General features: G+C 37.8%; 2 protein-coding genes across 11 annotated transcripts in view; one reads left to right on the top strand and one right to left on the bottom strand.

Annotated features, from left to right (window-relative positions):
• Positions 1–487: 487 nt before the first annotated feature.
• On the bottom strand, positions 488–21,742 carry Rbm18 (RNA binding motif protein 18). Of its 2 annotated transcripts, none has more exons than XM_046451354.2 (6): positions 21,609–21,742; positions 18,667–18,785; positions 11,040–11,166; positions 7,583–7,669; positions 5,805–5,890; positions 488–2,473 (listed from the first exon to the last, which is right to left on the bottom strand). In XM_046451354.2, exons 2-6 carry the CDS (start codon positions 18,777–18,779, stop codon positions 2,314–2,316), a joined length of 573 nt encoding a protein of 190 aa, XP_046307310.1. In that variant the 5' UTR covers positions 18,780–18,785; positions 21,609–21,742; the 3' UTR covers positions 488–2,313. The 2 variants fall into 2 exon arrangements, with proteins under 2 accessions (XP_046307310.1, XP_046307309.1); XM_046451353.2 differs by having other exon boundaries at positions 18,667–18,795; positions 21,609–21,740.
• The window catches only part of Mrrf (mitochondrial ribosome recycling factor), a 51,123-nt gene continuing 50,831 nt past the window's right edge, over positions 21,717–22,008 (top strand). For all 9 annotated transcript variants that reach the window (XM_046451342.2, XM_046451343.2, XM_058581694.1 and 6 more), the window contains exon 1: positions 21,717–21,835. The gene's annotated coding sequence lies outside the window, so the exon portion shown is untranslated. The remainder of the gene's footprint in view (positions 21,836–22,008) is intronic.

Here is a 22,008-nt window from a genome sequence, read left to right on the forward strand (position 1 = left end):
ACAGTTCATAATTCTTAATATTTTCTTCACTCTTATATAAATAAAATGATAAGTGACATGATTTTAGCAAGAGTAAACCAAAGAATAATTTTACTTAAAGTACAGGTTACCTCTATAATAGTAGACCAAGTTAACACTTGTATTTTACAAGCCTTTCATGAGACTTCTTTCAGCATATTTATGATATACATATTTCTTTTGAAACTTCTATTTTGAGAGGGAGACTCACTAAGGTATGAACTGTAAGTTCAAATAGTCACATTTGCAATGAGAATAGCTAGTATCTTTTCTTATCGTTAACAATAGAGGAAGGTAGGCAAAAGGGTGAAGAAAACTGCCTCTCAGGTGAATTCTCCAACTGGAGCCCTCTGCAGAGAAGACACCTGGAAGCAGAACTCAACCTGGACCCCCTGAGTGGAAATAAGCCTACTAGAGAGCTGCAGTCTTCATTCCAATAAATGGACCAGAGAAGACACAACCACACAGAAACTGTCTAGCATTTATTCACACGCAAGGGTAAGAATCGGTACAAATAATAAACAGTGCTTTAAATACAAATAAATAGTTCTGGTTTCTAAAGAAAACAATTCTATATAATTCTAAGTTAAGTATTTTCTAAATTCCTATTAAAAATAGAAGGCTATTTGCATTAAGTTCTACTCCACCATAACCCTTTGAGGACGTAAGGATAAGTGGTGAATTCTATACTCCAAGAAGTCACCAGAAAGATGGGAGATAGTTTACCCACCTCCCTGAACTATAACCCTCAACTGGAAAGAGAATTACTTGCATCATAGATAACATAGCTAATAAATGCAGAAATTATTTGCTATCTAAAGATATCTAAAAACACTGACCTTGGGAAAAGTGATAAGAATTTCTCTGAATCAGTTCTGTGGATTATGAAACTTCACTGAACTGAATTTTGATTTCCAATGTCTTAAATTCATTTAAACTCAAGGAAGACTTAAATTCCCATAATGAAAGCTTCCTCTTGCTAGAAATGATGGTGGAAAACAGTCTGTAATCATCATGAATGGCACCTAGAGTAAGTAACAAAGTGATTGACCTAGTAATGAAGCAACAATGCTGCCCAGTGAAATAGTCGGTCAAGTGTGGCACCAAAATGACCACAACTGTGAAGGAACAAATCTCAAATCTGTCAGTATATATATCTATCTAAGTTGTTATATTTTGAATGTTCAAAATGGAAAAAATATCTAGGGTAAAGTATGTTCCATAAATGAAGGATGACTTTCAAGTCATGCAGTTTTTTAAAACTACATAAAACATGAGGTGTTTGAAATCTTGGTGCCAGAATGATGCCTGCTCCACTGACTTTCTGCCCAAGATCATTTGACCTCTTCTACTCAGACCTCTACATGATTATCAGAAAATAACATATTTGATAATGACCAACATAACAATGTTTAGATTTTCCAAAAAATTTTGCTTTCTATTCAGATTGATCATGATACAATTCCAAATAGAACAATCTCATGCTTTAAAAACAATCTCATGCAATAAGTGCAATTTTAAAAGTCCTGTGTTAATAACAACATTTGGTATTATAAGAGGCAAGATTATTTGGATTTAAAAAAATGATTACTATAGAATAAAAATTAGATTTCCAAACAAACATTTCATTGTGGTATAAAATGCTAAATTTGACGCTATAGTCCATTGATGCAAACAATTTTAAGATCTACACCACATTTTCCTAATTGGGATTTTGAAACAATAAGCATAATTCTTAAGCAGATTACTATAATGTTTGCTCAAAGGACAAGCTCCCTTTTGCCAAGAACTCTCTTTTTCAGTTTAGTTGGAGGAATTTCTGTTATAAATTCTTGAACAGCAGTTCTAAACATGATTTAAAATGTCTTACTTTCCTCCCTGTCTCTTAACTTTTTCTTTATGTTGTAAAGACATGTGCACAGAAAAATGTTCTTTTGACAGAGGTTAATAAATTTAGTTTCCTGATTAAATAATAACATTTTGTATGTTTGACTTTCTCTCTGGCATACTATATAATGTTTCTGTAGTTATGAATCCAAACAAACCAGCCAACTAGAGCATCCCAGTGTTCAAATCAAAATTTTGGACACAATCCTATTTATTCTGGATGATGCTCAATTCTACACATAGTTCAGGGAAGACACATCCATAAGAACATCCAAAATGTTATGTTACCAAACTCTAACATGTGATTGTGCTCTGTTGGATAGTACCATCCACATCTACAAAGTACCAAGGCAGAGGAGTCAGGTGTGGAGACCAATTTGCTTTTGCTGCCACAGTAATTCACAACCATCATCTTCGAGATTTCCAAGCTGTTCTAGAATAAGGAGTAGTCCTTTTTTTATCTGGTGGCTTAAAGTAGGAATAAACAGGTGCTGCTGGATACTCCGCATCAGGATTTTCTGCCATCATTTTCAGCTTTGCTTCAATGGCTTTAATCTTCGCAGTGACACTGAAAAACAGCAAAGGATCAGAATGGGCCTATGTTCTTTCAGAACGTACTTGTATATTTCATCTCCTTGTGCCTCTTTAGAAGCAAAGAGATATTTAATTACAAACACTTAAACATTTCATATAAAAGAGAGAAAGAGGTAAAAAAAAACCCCAAAAAACAAAACCCTGTCATTTTAAGGAAAAAAATCAACTCTGAAGCATGATTAAATTTTTAATACAGGCCTAGACATTCTTAACTTCACATGTTGTTATATTTAATTCTTTAATTCTTCACAGATGCTATTCTGCACTTTAGTGCTTAGCAGAGTAGGTGCTCAAGGAGGATTAAAACATGGCATCAGTTTATAGTCTTTATTTTGCAGAAGAAAGTGAGACAGAGGGAGGTTAATTTGACCAATGTTAAATAGTAAATGATTGAACTGAGATTTGAAAACAAAGTGATTTCATAGCCTATGCTATTAACCATCACACTGCATCACCTTTTGAATCACTGAATAATAATGGAAAAAAATATTCTGGAGATCCTATGAAGTCTCCCTTTATTAAAAGGGAGACTTATAACAGATAACAGATATGTTTTATTTACAATGAACCAGGCATAGTATCCAGCATTTTATTTATGTTGTTTCTAATCCGTATAATAAGCCTATAAGGTTTAGCCGTTCATATTTTATGGGTGAATAAGCAATTGCACGAGCAGAAATATGTTCAAGTTTCACACAGTTTACAAACTGCACAGCTACAATTCAACCCCAGTTCATCACCAATGTCTTCGCTCTTTCCTCTCCATCAAAGTGGGAATCCAGCAACTTTGTATTACATAGAAAGGAGAGGCTGTGAAGTTGTGAGGAATCTGTTTCTGACTGAGGTCACTGCTAACTCCACACAAGAAAGCACTCAGACAATGGGAATTTTTTGGCCCATGGATTCCTTTATTTTCCATTCTTGATGCTGGCAATGGTCTATTGTAGTGAGAGAAATTTGGAAGCAGTGTATATATGGTCTTCTAGGGATCCTCAATAGGTATACATCTGCTATACATATCCATAAATTTTCAGAGGCAAGAAGTTTAAAACTAAGTTCTCATAAAGAAACAATTAAATGTTTAAACAGATGTTTATCCTGACTTGAATATTACACAATATACACGTGTTGAACATCAAATAGCACCTTATAAATGTGCAATTTTATGTGTCAATTAGAAAATTTAAAAGAAACCCTCAAGTTACAATAAAAAGAGTATTGAGGTATTACCAGGATGCATTTTGGCTCCACATCTATTAAAGTGACAGCCCTTCGTTCTGTTTAAAAAACAACCTTCTCTAATTAGGCTTAGATGTTAGTAGAAAAATGTAAGTTGAGATTCTTTGGATTAAAACAGAGATGGAAAACACTAGGCTATCTGGTAAATAAGTAGCAAATACTGGTCATAAGAAGCTAAACACATGATCATTGTAATATGGAGATATTAAAAAATGAGTCTAGTCACTCATGCAGTAAGATTTATGATAACCTCCATGGAGATTGACCTGTGATTGAGGAGGTTCAGATCTTATGGGGAGAAGAGTATAGTGGATATAAACTCCCAGTGAATCTAGAAAAATCCATAAATGTTTTGTAAAACTTTTATTTTTTAAAATTTCCAGAAGCACAGAACAATAAAGGCAATATAAAATAAAGAAAAATCATGACATTAAACTTATATAAATAAGTATAAAATTAATTTCAATTTACCAGTTTATCATTCCTGAAAATATTCCAGGATCAATCCCCCTTCAGTTTGGTTTGGTGGAGATGATATATGAGAAAGGCATTTTCCCCTCCTGTTTGGTGTTTCATCCAAATAGACATCACTTTCCTAACTTTATGACTATTGACTTCTGATCCTTATGTATCACTTATGTTCCTTCACATATCTTCCCCTGCCATGGAAAAATCTTTAGATCTATATTCCTACATTTACTGTCTGGAGCGACCCTGAAGTTATTACTTCAGGACTAAAGGACTGATTTTATATATATATATATATATATATATATATATATATTTTTTATTTTTGGACTGGGGATTAAATTCAGGAGCGCTTTACCACTGAGCTACATCCCTAGCCCTTTTTATTTAATTTTGAGACAGGGTCTGACTAAATTGCTGAGGCTCGTCTTGAAATTCTGATCCTCCTACTTCAGCCTCCCAACTCGCTGGAATTACAAGCATGTGCCATCACATCCAATATAAAGATTAAATTCTCAAGTCTGTTAGACCTTGCTTTGAATTCTAACTCTGCTATTTGCTACTTACATAATGGCCAAGATACTTCACTTCTCTAAACTTCAGTTTTTTCATATATAAAGTGATTTTTATTATACTTAAATGACATACTGCATATAAAGTGTTCAGCACAGTGCTTGCTTCATAGTAAGGTTGTTAAATCCTGGGCATTGTTATTATTACTAAAAATTTCTCGTAGGCTACAATGTGAAAAAAAAAAAAAAAGAAAAAAAAAGAGGGGGAGAAAGAAAACAAAACAAAAAGCCCAACTTCTACTTCTGTTCTACTACTCATTTACCTTCCCCTTTCTCTACCCAACCCTTAGTGTCCCTGTTTTGAATTAGCTCCAAAGAAATAACTGACAATTCATAGAAACTAGAACCAAAACTATTATAGTTGATGAATGGTACATAGAATTAAATACCTGAAAACGAAAATTTATATAAATGAACTCAGGGATAGTGAGGAAATCAGTGTATAATGGCAAATGCCAAAGGGACCCAAGGTTTTACTAAAATGCTTGTTTTTAAGGTGAGAGCTGTGTCTGATATATCTTTGCATCTCCAGTGTTAAGCACAAGGCTTGGTGTGTAGCAATTTTTTTTTTTTTTGGTACTGGGGATTGAACCCAGGGGCACTTAACTACTGAGCCACATTCCTGGCCTCTTTTTATTTTGAGACAAGGGCTTCCTAAGTTGCTTAGGGTTTTGCTAAATTGCTAAGGCTGGCTCTTGCCTCAGCTACCAAAACTGCTGGGATTAAAAGTGTGTGCCACTGTATCGAGCTAATGTGTAGTAACTAAACCTGCCCTTTTAAAGTGAGTGCATTCTATAAATGGGGAGTACAGGATTATGGGGTGTACATGATCTTGGGGGAGATGTAAGGAGAGGAAAATTTATACATTCTAGAGGTTAACTGAACCCATTTCTCAACACATCAAGTTAGCAGATTCTATTCTAAATTAAGAGTCTAAAGATCCACTATGTTCTGTAAGTGAAGGTGTGCAACAAAGAGAGCTCGGGCTCTTGAACAACTGTGTCCTTCTATGGTACACTGTCTTACCTTAGATTAGACTGAGTAGGCTCAGTGCTTGAGGAAGGTTCAAGACTGATTGGAAGAATCTTGTCATTTTTGTTATGATCGTATCTCTGAAAGAAAAGAGGTATTACTTTATGTGAGCAGAAACCAGTCCTTTATTTCAGTGCATGGGTTCAAAAATGCTAATCCCACCCAGTTTTTCATCAACATTTTCCAGATAATTTTAGGACTGCTTTACCTAGAATTAATGCAAAACTGTATACAAGTTGGTCTGAAAGCTGCAAGTTTAGAAAACAGTTGAGAAGCTTCCATCTAGCCATTAGTCCTCCTTATTTGGTAGGAAAAGAATTTCAATGTTTGAATTCACAGATGGTGCAAATAAGCAGCAGGGTTGCCCTCTTACATTTTTATTTTAACTGTCACATATCGCCTCTTACAATATTTGCTTTATCCAAAGCACTTTAAAATCCTGTTAGCTTTTGCAAAGTACCAAGCATAATATTTAACTCAACAGGACTGAGTGGAAGAAAAAAATATTAACAGCTTTCAGTTGCTGATACAGAAAACATTGTATAGTAAAGGAGTTTAATTTGATGCCAGATAATTACATATTTCTTGTAAGAAGTAAATAAAATATTAAGAGAGCAATCAGGAGCCTCTGGTCAAAGATTTACAGGAAGAGAACCACGAGGTACAGATTTTCAAATGAAAGACAGGAATGAAGGATGATTTCTCTTGCATGCCTTTTCAATGAGATGCAGAGCAAGAAAACGACAGCCAGTTTGGCAAAAGAGACTTGATTTTCTTTTGAATAAAAAAGCATTTGGTAATTCTTCTTGTTTCTATTTTTAAGGCAAAGTGTCCTAGAAATTCAGAAGGCTCTGTGATTACCTGAAATGCTCATAAGGATCCAGTGTCTAAGCTTTTGTTTTTCAGTTTGGACTTAGTGCTTGAAAGTCTGTTTAGTTTCTATGATTCTTAACGGGGAAGCTTGTTGGGTAGGGTTGAAAACTATGCTCATATAGCTAACAGCCAAAGCCCCAACTCTGACTGTCAGAAATTTTTTTTTGCAGGCAGGTCTGTCAAGACACACTGCAGAAGGAAAACTGATTCTTGGGACTGCTCCAGTCCACACACTTCACCAGCTCTGTGCCAGCTGGAACAGAATACCATTCATCTTCTTTTTCTTTTATTTTAATGGCTATAGCTTTCCTAGTGCCTTCTCCCAAGAGACCAACTGCAGGATGAACAGGGCAGTTTGCCACTTCTCAGGTTTGGAGACAATATAGGCACTGCAAAGTCCCACAAACTCGCACTCTAATAATTCTCAAGATCTCTGGAGTAAGGAGATGCCAGTGCTATAAGCACTCAAGAGAAACTACCCATTTCTCAAGCTTTTAGAATAAACAAATTCAAACTCTCCATAGAGACAAGAAGCTGGGAAGAGTCTAATAATGCCTAAAGCAACTAATTTTAAAAATAAATACATTTTTTCCCTCTGAAGAACAACCCCCACTGAAAAAATGATAGAGGCCTGAGTATACACATCAGCCACATGGAAAAATCAATCAAAAGCAGGATCTGTGGGCATGTGGAGAGAAACAACGAAGGAACTTAATCCCTACGAGATGCTTCTCAAAAGAAAAATCTGGCAACACACATGGTAAATACAAGTAGGAGACCAAAGTATGGCTGTTCCAGATGCGAAGAGGCTGGGATGCAAATGGAGACATGGGCAACTGTCTTTCAGAGACTCCCTGAGGATGAGGCAAGAAACTGTTTTTCTAGCCACTTAGCCATACCTTTACTTGAGCATGTGCCCATCGTACCACCAGCTTCTTAGACAGTGCCAGCTTGCCATTGAGACACTGGATGGCTTGTTCTGCTTCCTGTCCAGAAAAGAGATGAAAGTTGGTCATAAATTCAAAAGCTTATTTATCACTTTGTATTCTTACAGGGCCTTATTAGCTTTGATGGCTGAGTTTCTAACCAAATTACTTTTGGTAAATGCTTGGCAAAGGGTTTATAATTTTAAAAGGCAGAGTTAAAAAAAAGGTATAAGTCTTTAAAAGTAAGACAAAATTCAAATTCTGGCTGTTACTTGTTGGCAGTATAATGTCTGGCAGGTCACTTAATGTCTCTAGCTTTGTCACCTATAAAATATGGTATACTATTACATGCTCCTCAGTGGTGGCTGTAAGGATTCAGAGTGCATGGAAAGTGTGGAACATATGGTAAGCAATTAACAAATGTTAGCAAACAGCATGGTTCTTATTCAGTGATACCTTTCTATACACCTCCAGAAATTTTAATCCCTACATGGACAATAGAACTATATCCTAGACCAGGACTTACTCCCTGGATCCAAAGTGAAAAACAGCAATGGCTTCAAAGGATATGGGAGTGAAGGAAACTAGGCCGGAAAAAGCAGGATTGAGTCAAAGAGATTGAACAAGGTATCTGTGTGAGTCAATCTATGCACCTGGTTTTAAGAGCCACAAATTCCCTGACCCTTTCCCCATCAGATATTGGAGCAACAAGGTTGAGAGGAATTCCTGAAGCTGGATAACAGTCACTCTAGGTCACTCCCAGGAAACCTGGCTATACTTTCTCATCCTGACACATCTGTTTTGCCCTATTTCTGTCCATGAGGCACTGAGCCAAATGTAACCCAAATTTAGTGGAGGCAAAGAAGTCCTTAAGGAACAGAAGATGAATAGAAAGTCCTAGAGGGCAGGGAGAGTCTAAAACTGAGCATAAGACAAATAAGCACTCTAGTATGGTTTAACAGTAAAACCAGTGCTTATTTGTCTTATGTTCTGTCCCTCCAAAGCTCATCAGCATGGCATTCAACAAATATTCTTTTTGGTACCCATTGTGTGTCAGGCATTGGATATTAATTGACCATCCTGGTTTCTCTACAAAATAATAAGTCAGACTGCTAAATAAGAGACACATTATCCTTTTTAGATTTCATTTGATAAATTAGAACTTATATGGTATTCTATTAGTTCTGAGGTATCAGCAATAGTAAGATGTCAGCAAGGGATAAGTGTTTTTAAAAACAAATAATCTAAAACATTATTTCAAAGTTCAAGTATTCGATGACACTGAATGTCAACTGTGTTTTCATTTATTCTTTCTGTAACACAACATCCCATTATAATGTACATTTTTCAACAAAAATTGAAGCCAAAAGAAGTTGAGACATATGCTCAAAGTCAGTAAATAAAAGAGTTGAAAATACAGGTATGTTTTGTGACTTTTAATCCAATGTTTTTAAACCAGCATTTGTTCCCAACATGACTTCTGATTTTAGGAGTCTGTAAGAATCCTCATCACACTATTATCAGTAAGGAAAAATAAAGTATTTAAGAATACTAACTATATGGGTATTCTTTCACTTCTCTCAAAAAACTTGAATAATTAGAATAACATATCACTTATTACTATTTACAAAATTAGAGAAAATAAAAAATACCCAGGACCGACAGGAACAAATAACACCCTCAAACAGTCTCAGAACATATTGATACAACATTTCTAGAAGGCATTTTGATAACTGTATAAAACAATAAAAAAACCCTATATGCATGACCTTTGAGGTGCCAATCCATTTCCAGAAATGTGAAAAACATATTTATACATATAATTACATACATATAATATATAATTACATATACACATATAGATAGAGAAGATATTCATTATTGTGATGTTACACTAGTCAAACATTGGAGATAACTTAAGCAGCTTAAGACATCGAATACTTGAACTTTGAAATACTGTTTCAGATTATTTGTTTTTAAAAATTTTAAGAATTTGGGATCAGTCATATGTTATATAATGAAATATACAGTCATGAAAATGTCATTAGCTGGGCTGAGGTTGTGGCTCAGCAGTAGAGTGCTCACCTTGCACATGCGAGACTCTGGGTTCGATCCTTAGCACCACATAAAAATATATGAATAAAATAAAGATATTGTGTCCAACTACAACTAAAAAATAAATATTAAAAAAAGTCATTAACTTTTACTTGCACTGTAAGTCACATGATGACAAAAAGTTTTAATATATTTTGAGGGGCTAACATAATAATATGATCTTATTTGTTTATCTGTATATATGTGTACGTGTGTGAATGTGAAGAAAGAATAAAACTGGAAAGATACATCACTAAATATTAAATGATTTCTGTGTATTGGGCTTAGGGCTTGAAAAATTTTTTGGTTTCTTATATTCATCCAAAATAAGCATGTATTACTTTGTTTTTTTGGTACCGGGATTGAACCCAGGGGCACTTAACTACTGAGCCACATCCTTAGCCTTTTTTATATTTTATTTTAGAGATAGGGTCTTGCTAAGTTGCCGAGGCTGGCTTTGAACTATGATGCTCCTGCCTCAGCCTCTCCAGCTAGTGGGATTACAGGCACGTGCCATTACACCTGTCTGTAAGTTATTCTTAATAAAACAGTGACTAGGCAATGTTGCTAACATATAACAAAGTTATAGAGAATACCAGGTAGCATCTATCTATCTATCTATATATATACATACATACATTTATTTTGTTTATTTTTACATGGTGCTGAGGATCGAACCCAGGGCCTCACACGTGCTAGGCGAGCACTCTACTGCTGAGCTACAACCCCAGCCCCGCATCTTTACATTTAATAACATTCCAGTTCTATCTCTTATCAATGTATTTCTACTGCAAAAACTAAATTTAAATATAAGAAGATATATATATATATATAGATGGACACAATACCTTTATTAGATTTATTTACTTTTTATGTGATCCTGAGAATTGAACCCAGTGCCTCACATGTGTGAGGCAAGCACTCTACCACTGAGCCACAATTCCAGCCCTGAGAAGGGTACATTTTTAAGAAATCAAAATAAAATGAAGTTTGTGGGTGGTGCACTACAAAGTTTCTGTACCACAGGGTAAAAATTCTGAAAGAAAAGGAGGTTTTGTTGGCCAGCCAATAAAGAAACAAAACAGGATAGGAAGGGGGAATACCCACACACTCCATATGGGTATCCCAAATCCTTTGCTAAATAAAGTAGGTTGGTCGTCTTATACCTTGAGCCTGGGGAGAGGAGATCTTGCAAGCCATTCCTTAACTGTGCCCCTTTTAGTATTTGCCATAAGGCACACAGGCAACAAGAAACTGCTGGTCTAGTACACAAGAGATGCACAAATGATTATGGAGTGTGGCAATTACCAGGAAAGGGGGAGGAAAGCAAAATTACCTGTTTAGTTTCAAAGTTAACAAAACAGTACCCTCGAGGCTGTCCCTCCAAAGCACCTGACTTGTGGAAGAGGAAGTCGAACTGCTTCACCTTACCAAACTTCTGGAGGAGTTTGAGGAGGTGGTATCTGTGGAAAAAGAAGAGGCTATGAGATCACTGGGAATTCTGCTGGCCTCTCAGCCTCAAGTGAGAGATAAGAGTAGGAAATAATGTGTCTTAAGGATAAATCTCTTGCCCTTGCCCCTGTCTTCCTCCAAACTGCTGTTTACTTGGCAATCAGAGTTGTTTGACTCTCTTTGGAATGGGAACTAGGAACTCTCATACCCAAGTGTCTGTCCAACATAAAAACACCAAACAAAAAACCCACATGTAACAAACAGCTGTCTGGCCCACAAGCATCATTTGTTTTTCTTTTGGAGAAAAGCTCAAAAATAGTGTCAATTTATTTATTTTTAATTTCTTGGCAATGAAACTGTATTTGTGAATAACTGTTACTTTATCAGAAATATATGTCCACACTCCAAAAGCCAAAGCCTATCCTATCTCAAAGATAAACAAAGTAACAAACACATATACATTCATACAAGCAAGCAAACTAAAACAGGGCTGGAAGACTTCCCTAGATTTTGTAGTTAATCATTAGACCCAAATTGTACTTGTAAGAAATGCCAAAAACTAAACTACAGCTAGTGGCACTTCCATTCAGTGCTTGAGAGTTTCAATCCCTGATGTCCTGGACATCAGAACTATATGGAACTATGGGACCAGGACTAGTCTCACACAGGGCAGGGGAATCAGACTAGACCCTGTGAATCATCCAGTTATACATAGGTAATTAACCAACTTCGGTCACCTTAATGCAGTTTATACTGTGGGGTATGATCAGTAAAGAAAGTAGATTGTCAAGGAAGAAATTTATTCCTGGCAGGATGTTCACTCCAAGCTATTGCTTGCCACTCTGCTCTTCATCCTTTTCTTGGATTCCTTACTCTAAAAGGTACTTGGTTTCAATAGGGCTTTTAAGTTATTCAAACAGATGTGGCCTTAACAGGTTGCTGTGGCCAATCTCAATCCCGACTTCCTGTCATCTGATGTAAGAGTGAGACAAACCAACAGCTCTCCTGTTTCCTTTTCCTTTGGCCTTCCTCCTGGCATCCTCCGTGCTATTGAAATGGAGTCAAGGCTTTCTCTAAACAATAATGTCCCTGTGATACTAAAAAGGTATCAGCCCACATGCTAAATCTGTTATTACTGGGAATTCTACCCCAGAGGGAGTCAGTCAAGATGTCATTATAGCCACATTTATATTTACATTGTTTTCTAGGAGAAGCTCATCAGAATTTTATTCTTGAGCAAGAATCTCCTTTGGGAGGCAGAAAGATATCAAATAGATCATAAGCTATACTAAATTTGATACTAATGTACATCAACAAGTAAGCCCATTATCCTGGATCAAGTATCTGACACTGTGGAGCAAAGAAGAAATAATACAGACTAGTACTGGGGCAGGATGGAAGGATCCCAAGGCATATTGTGGATAGTAATCCAGTCTTGGGAACTTGTTTTGAAGGGAAAAAAACCAGGACCCCCTACTTTCTTAATTCCCAACTCCCATCAGAAGACCTCAACAACCAGTGAGAATATAGGAGGTGACTCTACAGGAGAAAGGGAGACACCTTGAGTGCAAATTTCTTTTGTGACTTGATTATCTAAAAGGCTTACAGCAAGGGCTGAGTCTCTCAGACAATAGACAAGACAGGTTAGAGTCTCCCCAGGGTCTTTCATTTGCAGCTGCACCTTCCACTTACTATACCCATTCAACTTTTATACAGTGCTGTGGAATGGTGGGTGAAACCCATTAAAAAAAAAAAAATCTAAGGCTACTGTGGGGCTGGCCATCTTTTCATTAGTTTCATTCTGCTTAATAGCAGGAAGGTAATGTGATTGGCATTTCCTAGGAAATGAATTTTAATTTACTCAGGAAAAAAAAAAAGCCAACAGATTATTCATTGTAAAGCTAACAAACACATTCTGCCTGAGAAGTGCGACCTTAAGATTCCAAGAACATCTGCTTAGGTCTGTGTCTTTCAACTTCTACAGGATTTCTTTTCTTGTTTGATAATTTCTTGAAATTATCGGAACACTGAAACAAAAGGAATGAAATGTTTACTATTTTCCTTCCTGGAGATGGGGACTGCAAGCTCTGATAGTGAAAAAAGCCTGAAGATCTTGCTCTCACATCTGCAAGCACTTTTATCTGCTGCAGGAGCACAGGAGAGCTGCTACTCAACAGAGGCTTGCTGCACTTATGAAATGTGTGCCCCACTGCCCACTGGAGTGAGAATTAGCACCCCAGTTCCATCACATCTCTGCAGCTTAAATCAGTGTTTCCCGTAATGAGTTTTTAAAAAGTGTTCCTGCCCGGTTGCACAGAAGTAATCTATACAAATATTAAAACAGACACCTACTATGTGTCAAGAACCAATTTAGCACTTGGACTATCCAGATGAATAAACTGTTTTTAAGGCCCTTACATTCTGGCAGTGATATGTAATCAAACAACTGTAAAATGGTGTGATGCTTACAGGCACAGATGAAGAAAGTTCAACTGTGTAGGGAAGGTGGTAATTCAGGAAAGATTTGTGAAAGATGTGGCATCTGAGTGAGGTGTGTCAGTTTGAGTAGATACCACATATAAAGATACAAAGATAAAAAAGAGTCCGATCCAAGGGAGGAGAGTCTAACAGCAGGCAGGGGATAGGGTATGAAGGATGTTGTATGCTTAGGGAATTTAAATTTGATGTTGTATGCAGTAGGAAGTCAATGGAATGACATTTACAATTATCTCTAAGAGCTGGGGAGTTCATTGGTGGAGTGCTTGCCTAGCAGACCCAAGGTTCTGGGTTCAACCCCCAACCCCCCCAAAATAAGATTTTTGTTTTCTGAGATGGGGTCTCACTGTGTTGCCCAGGCTAGCCTTGGTTTCTTGCAATCTTCCTGTCTCAGCCTCTGAGATAGCTAGGATTACATAAATGTACCACTGTGCATGTTTAAAAAAAAAAAAAAAAAAAAAGTTGGGTTTTTTTTTTTGGTGCATGATTTATCTTAGAGAAGAATTTCTTTAAAAGCACATAGAAGTTACTGAGGTCTTTATATTCTATGCTATGTACCTTGTTAAATGGTTTTATTGCAGTTCAGATTTAAGTAACCTAATAGTAAAGGCTGTTTCATGCAAACCAAGACATAAAAAGAAACTTGGAGACAGAAGGAAAAATAAGAAATGGGTTGAGAAAGAAACAGGTTTCTCGGGGGTAAAAACAATGCTCTCACATGCTCCTGCATTTAGTTTCCCTTGCATTCTAGTTTATCTAGTGAATCCCTGAAAGTTTGCATCAGGAGGACACTTCCAATTAGCTGGCTCTCCACTGATTTTAAGTTTACTTAATATACTCCAAATTGACCTCCCCACTACAAACTGGGATGGCTCTTTTTAGCTACTCTATGGTCCCTGCGGGGACATGAATTATTTATATTCCTCAGGCAAAACCCCTCAGGTGTCCTCAGCCACGTAAAATGAAAATGAAAACAAAAAACCTCTCAAGATCTTCTTCAACTCTTTTCTTTAATCATGTTCTTCCTATCTCAGACTCACCTACTGTCTATAAGTTCACTGTCTCTACCTAGGTTGACAGTGATGGCTGGCCTGGTTTATGGTAGCCTATCCTAACTAATCTTGAGCTTCAGTTTCTGGTCTTCCAATTCATCCTATATGCTTGAGGTCTAATTTCTCAATTAAAACATCACTTTCATGAAGTCAGTCTCCTGCCAACAACCTACAAAACAAACAAACAAAATCCCCCACAATAAATCTCTTCTACATGGAATTCAAAAGCGTCTTCTTAAATTTTAGACTCTGTCTTAACCTGATGGTATTCTATCTATCCATCTGACTACTCTTACTTTTTTTTTTTTTTTTGGTAGCAGGGATTGAACTCGGGGCACTCAACCACTGAGGCACATCCCCAGCCCTATTTTGTATTTTATTTAGAGATAGGGTCTCACTGAGTTGTTTAGTGCCTCACCCTTGCTGGGGCTAGCTTTGAACTGGAGATCCTCCTGTCTCATCCTTGAAAGCCTCTGGGATTACAGGCATGTGCCACCACACCAGCTTAATTACCATTTACTTTTTAACCTCTCCTTCAGCCAAAATATTCTGCTCACACATAAAGATCTTTCTTATTCCTACTCTTATATTTTTATTTATTATTTTACCTTCACTTAGGATGCTTTTTCTATTAAATTATACTAGCTTTGTTCTCACACTTTTCCTTCTTATGTATAATGTAGTAGTTATTATTTTGGCTTTCTACATAGCACATTCAATACTGAAAAAAGCCAGTATTAACCCTTTTAGAGAAAAACTACAATTCGGGAAAATAGATGTCTAAGTATATCAGCTTTTTTGGTTTTTTCCATTGAAGGCACTGGTAGTGATATTTAAAGATACGTTTAACCCTTATAGTTCAACTGGGTCCCACAATTTAAAAGAAATCCTTACATGTTTAAATTTAAAACAGGATACCTTAGGTCATGACTGTTCAATTACTCAGACTATTAGAGTATTTGTACAAAGTGCACTAAATTAGACAGTGGTAAATTAGTTCTATGATTAACTACTTCAGTAAATTAAGCCAACTCATTTAACTCTTTTTTTTCCTATAAAATAAGGAAAATAATATCTGTTCCACTTATCTCCCAAATTTGTTGTGAGCTTAAATAAGGTCACTATACAATATTAGAATTAGAAGATGTGTTCATATCATTTAGGTGAACACTCTCATTTTACCGTAAGAAATATGAGTTAAAATGTAGTTAAGGAATTATAGTTGAAAGAACATGGGTTTGGACTCTGTCACTTCCATAAATAAGTGTTCATCACTACTTCCTCAAATCCAAGTCTCTTAAGATCTACTTAGTCTTTACCTATATTTCTGGTATGTAGTATAGGCTAAATAGGTCAATACCACAATAACAAGAAACCTAATTAATTAGGCAGTTAGTAAGGAATGCATGTTCTGTTTAGACTGATGGACTTTCTACCATAACTTGAGTAGGATTCGGATTAATAACCAAGAAGCGCGCACGCACACAGACACACAGACACACAATGACCAGAACCAATCACAAAATAAACTCAGAAAAACTGAATGGGAAAGTGCTGTTTTTGAAAATTACCTGTTTTACATATTCTTGTAAATACTGATAGTAAATATATACTGTAATTTGTTTTCTAAAAGAGGTCAGAAAACATTTGTATAGGACAGACATTCAGTTCAGTTTATGAAAGAGATCAAGAGGAGAGGTGGTAAAGAATAAGGATACATACATAGGACAGAGAGATAAGAAGGGTCAACTGATGGGGAAACAGTAGGAACTGGCAGCAATTTGTGGGTGGGGAATAAGTTTAATTGGGAAAACTGGAGGATGCTCTGCAAACCTCTGTCAAGAGTCATTACAAGTTTAGAGATTTAGATTCAGTTAATACTTTCTGAAAATTTATAAGATATACCTTATGTGAATCTGTGTGTGTGTGTGTGTGTGTATACACACACACACACACACACATAGGGAATGACTGTTAATTATACATCTAGACTCACTGTTATTTACCCTGAGAGGAGAGGGATCCAAAAGTTTATATATTTCAACAACCTTGGAAGGAAATCATATATTTCCATAAGTTAAGACTTTACTAAAATGTTATGTTTTTTTTTGCTTAGAATTAAGTAAATTAAATGAGGAAATGCTAGACTTTCATGTTAACCATAAAGTAGTTATGTCTTTATTTAAAAATAAATCAATTACTATTTAATAAATCAGTTTAATAGATGAAATGTTTTTAGGTAAGGAATCCATAGAAGAAGACTAGCAAAAATATATACAGAAGTGGGACACCCTAGACAGAACACACACTTCTGGCTGGAAAGGCCGTAATCTGCAGTTTGGTACTTGATGTCGACCTTTGGCCTCATGTAAAAAGGACAGAGGTGTCAGTAGGAAAGTTTTGATTTAATGTTCTTGTTAAAGCTCTAACTGAAAAAATTTCATAATACTCCAACTTATGACATAAATGGAGATGGCCAATGCCCATCGCACCTTCCTGACAAGCAGGACACAATTAGCATTTAATGGAATTGCAGCCAACACAACCAACACTGTTTCCAGGCTTGAGATTTCCATTCAGACAAGCAGAGGTGGGAATGGAAACCACTCTTGGAAGCAGCATCCCCTGAGCTAGGGTTTTAGGTGATGGAAAAAGTTTCTCTGATGAATAGACATTGAGAGATTGAGCAGATTCACATTCATCCTCAAAGCCATGGACCATTAAAGAGAACTGAAATATATGCTACATTCTGGGGTCCCTGTGACCAAGGTAGTATAATATAGGAGCAACATATCTTATATACCATCATAATTTCTAGAGGGACCCACACTTATCTACAGTTAGCTGATCTGAGCTCCATCAGATTTAAGGAGCTAAACTTTCTATCATGACCCAGACCTATAAATTTACATACCTTTTCTTCTCTCCTCATCCTGATCCTTAAATACACCTCCTCTCATGCCAAGCAGCTCTCTCCTCTCTTCTTCCCTTTGACACTATTCCAAAGAGAGTAACTTTCTAGGGCTGATGAAATACTCCACACCTGCTTGATTCATTGGCTCAGCTCAGTTCCTTCACCCATTACTACTCTGCTACCAACCCTCACCTTCCCCCTGCAAAAAACAACTGGGAAAAGAGGAAAAAACCTCTCAATTATCTGTGACCTTGTGACTTTTAGGCCCCACTTTTCTCTATTGTAGTTTAAGAGAGCTGGATTGTATCAGAGGTTTTCAAGTGTGCTCCATGGAGCCCTGGAAGTTCCACAGAGTTTCTTCAGGATTGCCACAGAAAGAATGGCAGCTAACAAAAGGCTTTGGATATATATCCTTTTTGACATCAGAGTAGCTATAAGCTTTTATTTTATATATAGTTTCTGATTATTTTCACTTTATAACAGCATCCCTCAGATTTAAAAAGCCTGAAAACCATTTAGCATGGCACACAATTGACACTCAAATCATTTGATAAATAACAATAAAAAAAAACAAAGGAACTGGGATGATCTCTGAGATCTCTTCCCACTTTCGCCTTCTGTGATTCTGTAGTTGCTTACAGGAATTGGAGTCAAGTGGCACCCCTATGCTTATCTGCAAAGGTACGGAGACTCTGCTTATTCTATCACACTAGGAGACAAAATATGTCCCAGGCTGATTTTCAAAAACAATTCCCTGTAGCCACTGGGTACAAGGATTCAACAGTTGGAAATTGGAGAACATCTTTGGCAAGTAGGAAAAAAGAGGTATATGTTTTAAAGGATTCCCAAGTCTGTGTTCTCACAGTAGCAGAGTGCAAATACAAGAAAAATGACAAAATAACAGGCAAATGACATCATTTTCCATTCAAAGACAAAACATAAATAACAAGGTAAAAAATACATAGTATACCCTTTTGAAATTCTTCTGAGCAGCACCACCACAAACATCCCAACTTTATAGGTAATGAATTAAGGTGACTTAGACTTACTCTGTGATTTTGGGGTCCAGGTTGCCAATCCATAATCTGTGCCCTTCCTGTAGAGAGCCCTCTGAAAGGATGGATGCGTTCTCCAAGGGAAGAGTTTTGGTTTCTGCTTCCATCAATCTCTATGAAATACTAAAGGCAATGTGAACATTCAGGCAGGAGAGGAGCAACCCTGTATGAACATGAGTCTTCAAATTCAACCCAGCAAACATTTACTCAAGGAGGGCATGTCCTCCAGGCAGACTTTCTGAGGCCTCAGTTACTCCACAACAATGGCCCCAAACCAGTTCCCTTGAGACAGCTCCTCCAGTAGCTAGAGCACAGAAGCTGCCATTTCAGGTGAAAGAGGAGTGGCTGTGTGGAGAAATTCAAGCTTTCCTCCTCTGCAGCTAGAGGCTGACAGGGCAGGAGGCCAAAGATTCTATTACTACATGACACTTGAGTTTAATGACTGTCACTGAAATAAGCTTTGGAAGAACATTAACACCACTGAAGAGGATGGTCAGAGAAGAGCAGTGTTATATCCCGTTTCCTCATGGAAGAAGCAATATTGCCAAAGGAAGAGGCAATATAGAAAATCTGCAGATTTTGGAGTTAGGACTGGTCTGAAAGCAGCTTGTGTGACTTGGTGAATTATTTGAACTTTCTGTGATTCAAATTTCTCAAATATACTAATAGAGATGATAATTCTTATATTATAGAATTATTGTGAAGATTAAAGATAGTACATGAAAAAAGCCACTAAGCACTATATCTACCAATAGTAAGTTATCAATATCAGTTATTATCCTGTTTAATATCCGGAGAGAAAGTGGGTTGAAGAGACTAATTTACCCCTAGTTATTCCAGTTCCACGATTTGCTAGTTGAGTAACTGGGTAAGTTACTTAACCACTTTTGCCTTGGTTTTCTTATCTGCAAAATGGGCATAATACCTCACTGAGTAGTGCAGATTCAGTAAGTTACAGGCCTAAAGCATTCAGAACAGTGCATGGCACCTAGGAAGCATTCAAGACTGGTAAATTATCACCAGTCTTAGTACCTCATGTTATGGCTAAGGGGAATAAGGATTTCAATGGACACAGCAATGGAAAGAGCAGAAAGCTTGGTGTCAGAACACCTAGCTTTGAACTGTGGCATTTCCACTGGAAGTTGCTTCTCTGAGCTTGTTTCCTCATCTTTAAGTAATAGGCTTTGCCTTGCTTATAAGTTAAGGTTGCTGAGAGAACAAAAAATGAGATGACAGGTAAAAAGAGATAATAAATGTATAATGTGATCGAGAAAAAAGAGATAAAGGGGTTAGGAAGAGGGCAGGCTGTGCCAGACTTCAGAACTCCCTGCTAGAAAAAAACATGTCCTATATATTCCAAAGGGCTCAGCACTGTAGAAACTGTCTTAACAATAGCTGACATATATTGACACTGCCATTACCGTTTATTCTTCTAAGTACACCCACAAAACCTAGCACACAGCAGTCCCTGGTTTAGCTGTTTGTTGAGCATGCTTATCTATTCCCTTCACACTAGGGTATTTTTCTTGCTTTCCCAGTCACATCTTTAACCTGTTCAGTAACATGTGACAAGCAATTATGAGCTGCTAAAGCCTGAGCTATGCACTGAAAACAAAGAAACGAATAAGCCACAGCTCTTGCCCTTACTTCCTGAGAGGAAGGTGATACAGACATATATAGAATCCCAGGAGTGAAAATGGGAGAAACATTTTGTCTTCATCCTGCTTTTTTCCCCCTCTATTTTCTCACAGTTCATTCTTTCAAAAAAAAAAAAAAATTGAGTTTCAATTTTCTAGGTAATGTGTAGTTAATTATTGGGCAGTGAAGAAGCAAGTTCCTGCCCTCAATATGCTTGTATTTGGAACGAAATTAGATATAACTAGTGATAAATGCTGCAAACACAATTAATCTGGGTGATCTGACATGGTTTTGGATTACCTTAGATTGAATGGAGAGGGAAGGCCTCTCTGAAGATGATGACATTTGAGTTGAAATTTGAATGATAGAAACTTCTAAATTTTTCATATCTAAAACCACCAACAAAACCAAAAGCTACTTAATAGTGCAAAAAGGTACTATGTTTTGATGGGAAGAATGCAAAATACAGGGCTGGAGAGATCTGGATTTGAATCCTGACTTTTGAACCAAGTTACTGTAATAAGTAACGTCATCTCTCCCAACAGAGTAGAGTCTCCTTGATTCTCTATCAGTCACTTTTTGTATTCCCATATAATATGAATTCAAGGAGTCAGTTAAGGGCTTATTTTCTGTTACCCTCACTAGTAGCTAAGCTCAAAGAGAACAAGGCCTTGCCAATCTTGATTATGCACTTAGTACACTGCCTGGCGGCTCATGGCCGGTGCTCAATATTTAGTAAGTGAATGAATGCAACAAGGCACTTCTCCAGTTGAAGCCTCAGTTTCTGCTTCCTTCCTAGAATGGGTACAAACATTCCTATCTCTGAGGTCGTTCTGGGCCTTAAGTAAGACTATACTGGCGACAGCTCAGCACAGGGTTTTTCGAGGTACAATAAGGTGTCATAAAAGATCAAGACGGCACAGGACTATCAAAATTCTTTAGATCTGCAATGGCGATAAACCCTTAGGTTAACAGAGTTCACAGTCGACACCTGTCCTCCCAGCTGAGCAGCAACAACCCTGGTAAGCCAATAATAGTTATTCGGGGAAACTCAACTCCAAAGAAGCAAAGGGACCTGCTCCCCCAGACTAACAAAGGCGTCAAGCCTGGAACCCCGGCTTCCCAATTCTTGGCTGCGGATTCCCAGAGGCGAGAGGTTATTACTCGGATTGTTATTTCCGGGCAGCAGCAGGACAATCCGGGGCGGGGCCTGCGAGCGGTCCTGCCAGGCGGCCTCTTCTAAGACCTCCTCGCAGGGCTGCCGGTGAGGTGCAGGAACACGTCGCAGCCGGACTCACCTGGTGGCCTCGGCGTTGTATCCTCAGCTCATGCCCCGAAAGCAGGTCCTAACTCCGGGTCCGACGGACGTGTAGCTCCGTCCGCTTCAACACCCGCCCGCAGCCAGGCCGCCCGTGACGCGATACGCCTGCGCCGCCGCGCCGCCCCGTGACGTCACGACGCCCGCGCCGCCGCCGTCGCCGTCGCTGTCGCACGAGGCTTGCCCTAGTAACCTGGGCAATAGCTGGTGAGTGGCCTCCAAGGGTCTCGCGGCGCGCGCAGGGTCCAGGTGCCAGAGACCCTTCTTCAAGGACCTAGGCCCTTATGGCACCAGACTCCCGCTCCCGCCCGGTTCGAGTCCCGCCTGACCTTAAGGCGGGGGGCGGGACTTGTGGCTTCAGAGCGAGGCTCCCGGGTGGG

The sequence above is a fragment of the Marmota monax genome, unplaced genomic scaffold (genome assembly GCF_021218885.2).
Source record: "Marmota monax isolate L192 unplaced genomic scaffold, Marmota_monax_Labrador192_F-V1.1 WCK01_AAM20220418_F8-fsc00020, whole genome shotgun sequence".
NCBI classification, from domain to species: Eukaryota; Metazoa; Chordata; class Mammalia; order Rodentia; family Sciuridae; genus Marmota; species Marmota monax.

Bases quoted from the DNA above. Each gene is read 5' to 3' on its own strand.
- Rbm18 (XM_046451354.2), bottom strand. From the start codon at position 18,779: ATGGAAGCAGAAACCAAAACTCTTCCCTTGGAGAACGCATCCATCCTT. The intron at 5,891-7,582 runs GTATGGCTAAGT...CTTTTCTTTCAG, and splicing joins GGGCACATGCTCAAGTAAAG to AGATACGATCATAACAAAAA. The intron at 2,474-5,804 runs GTAAGACAGTGT...GCTGTTTTTCAG, and splicing joins CCTACTCAGTCTAATCTAAG to TGTCACTGCGAAGATTAAAG.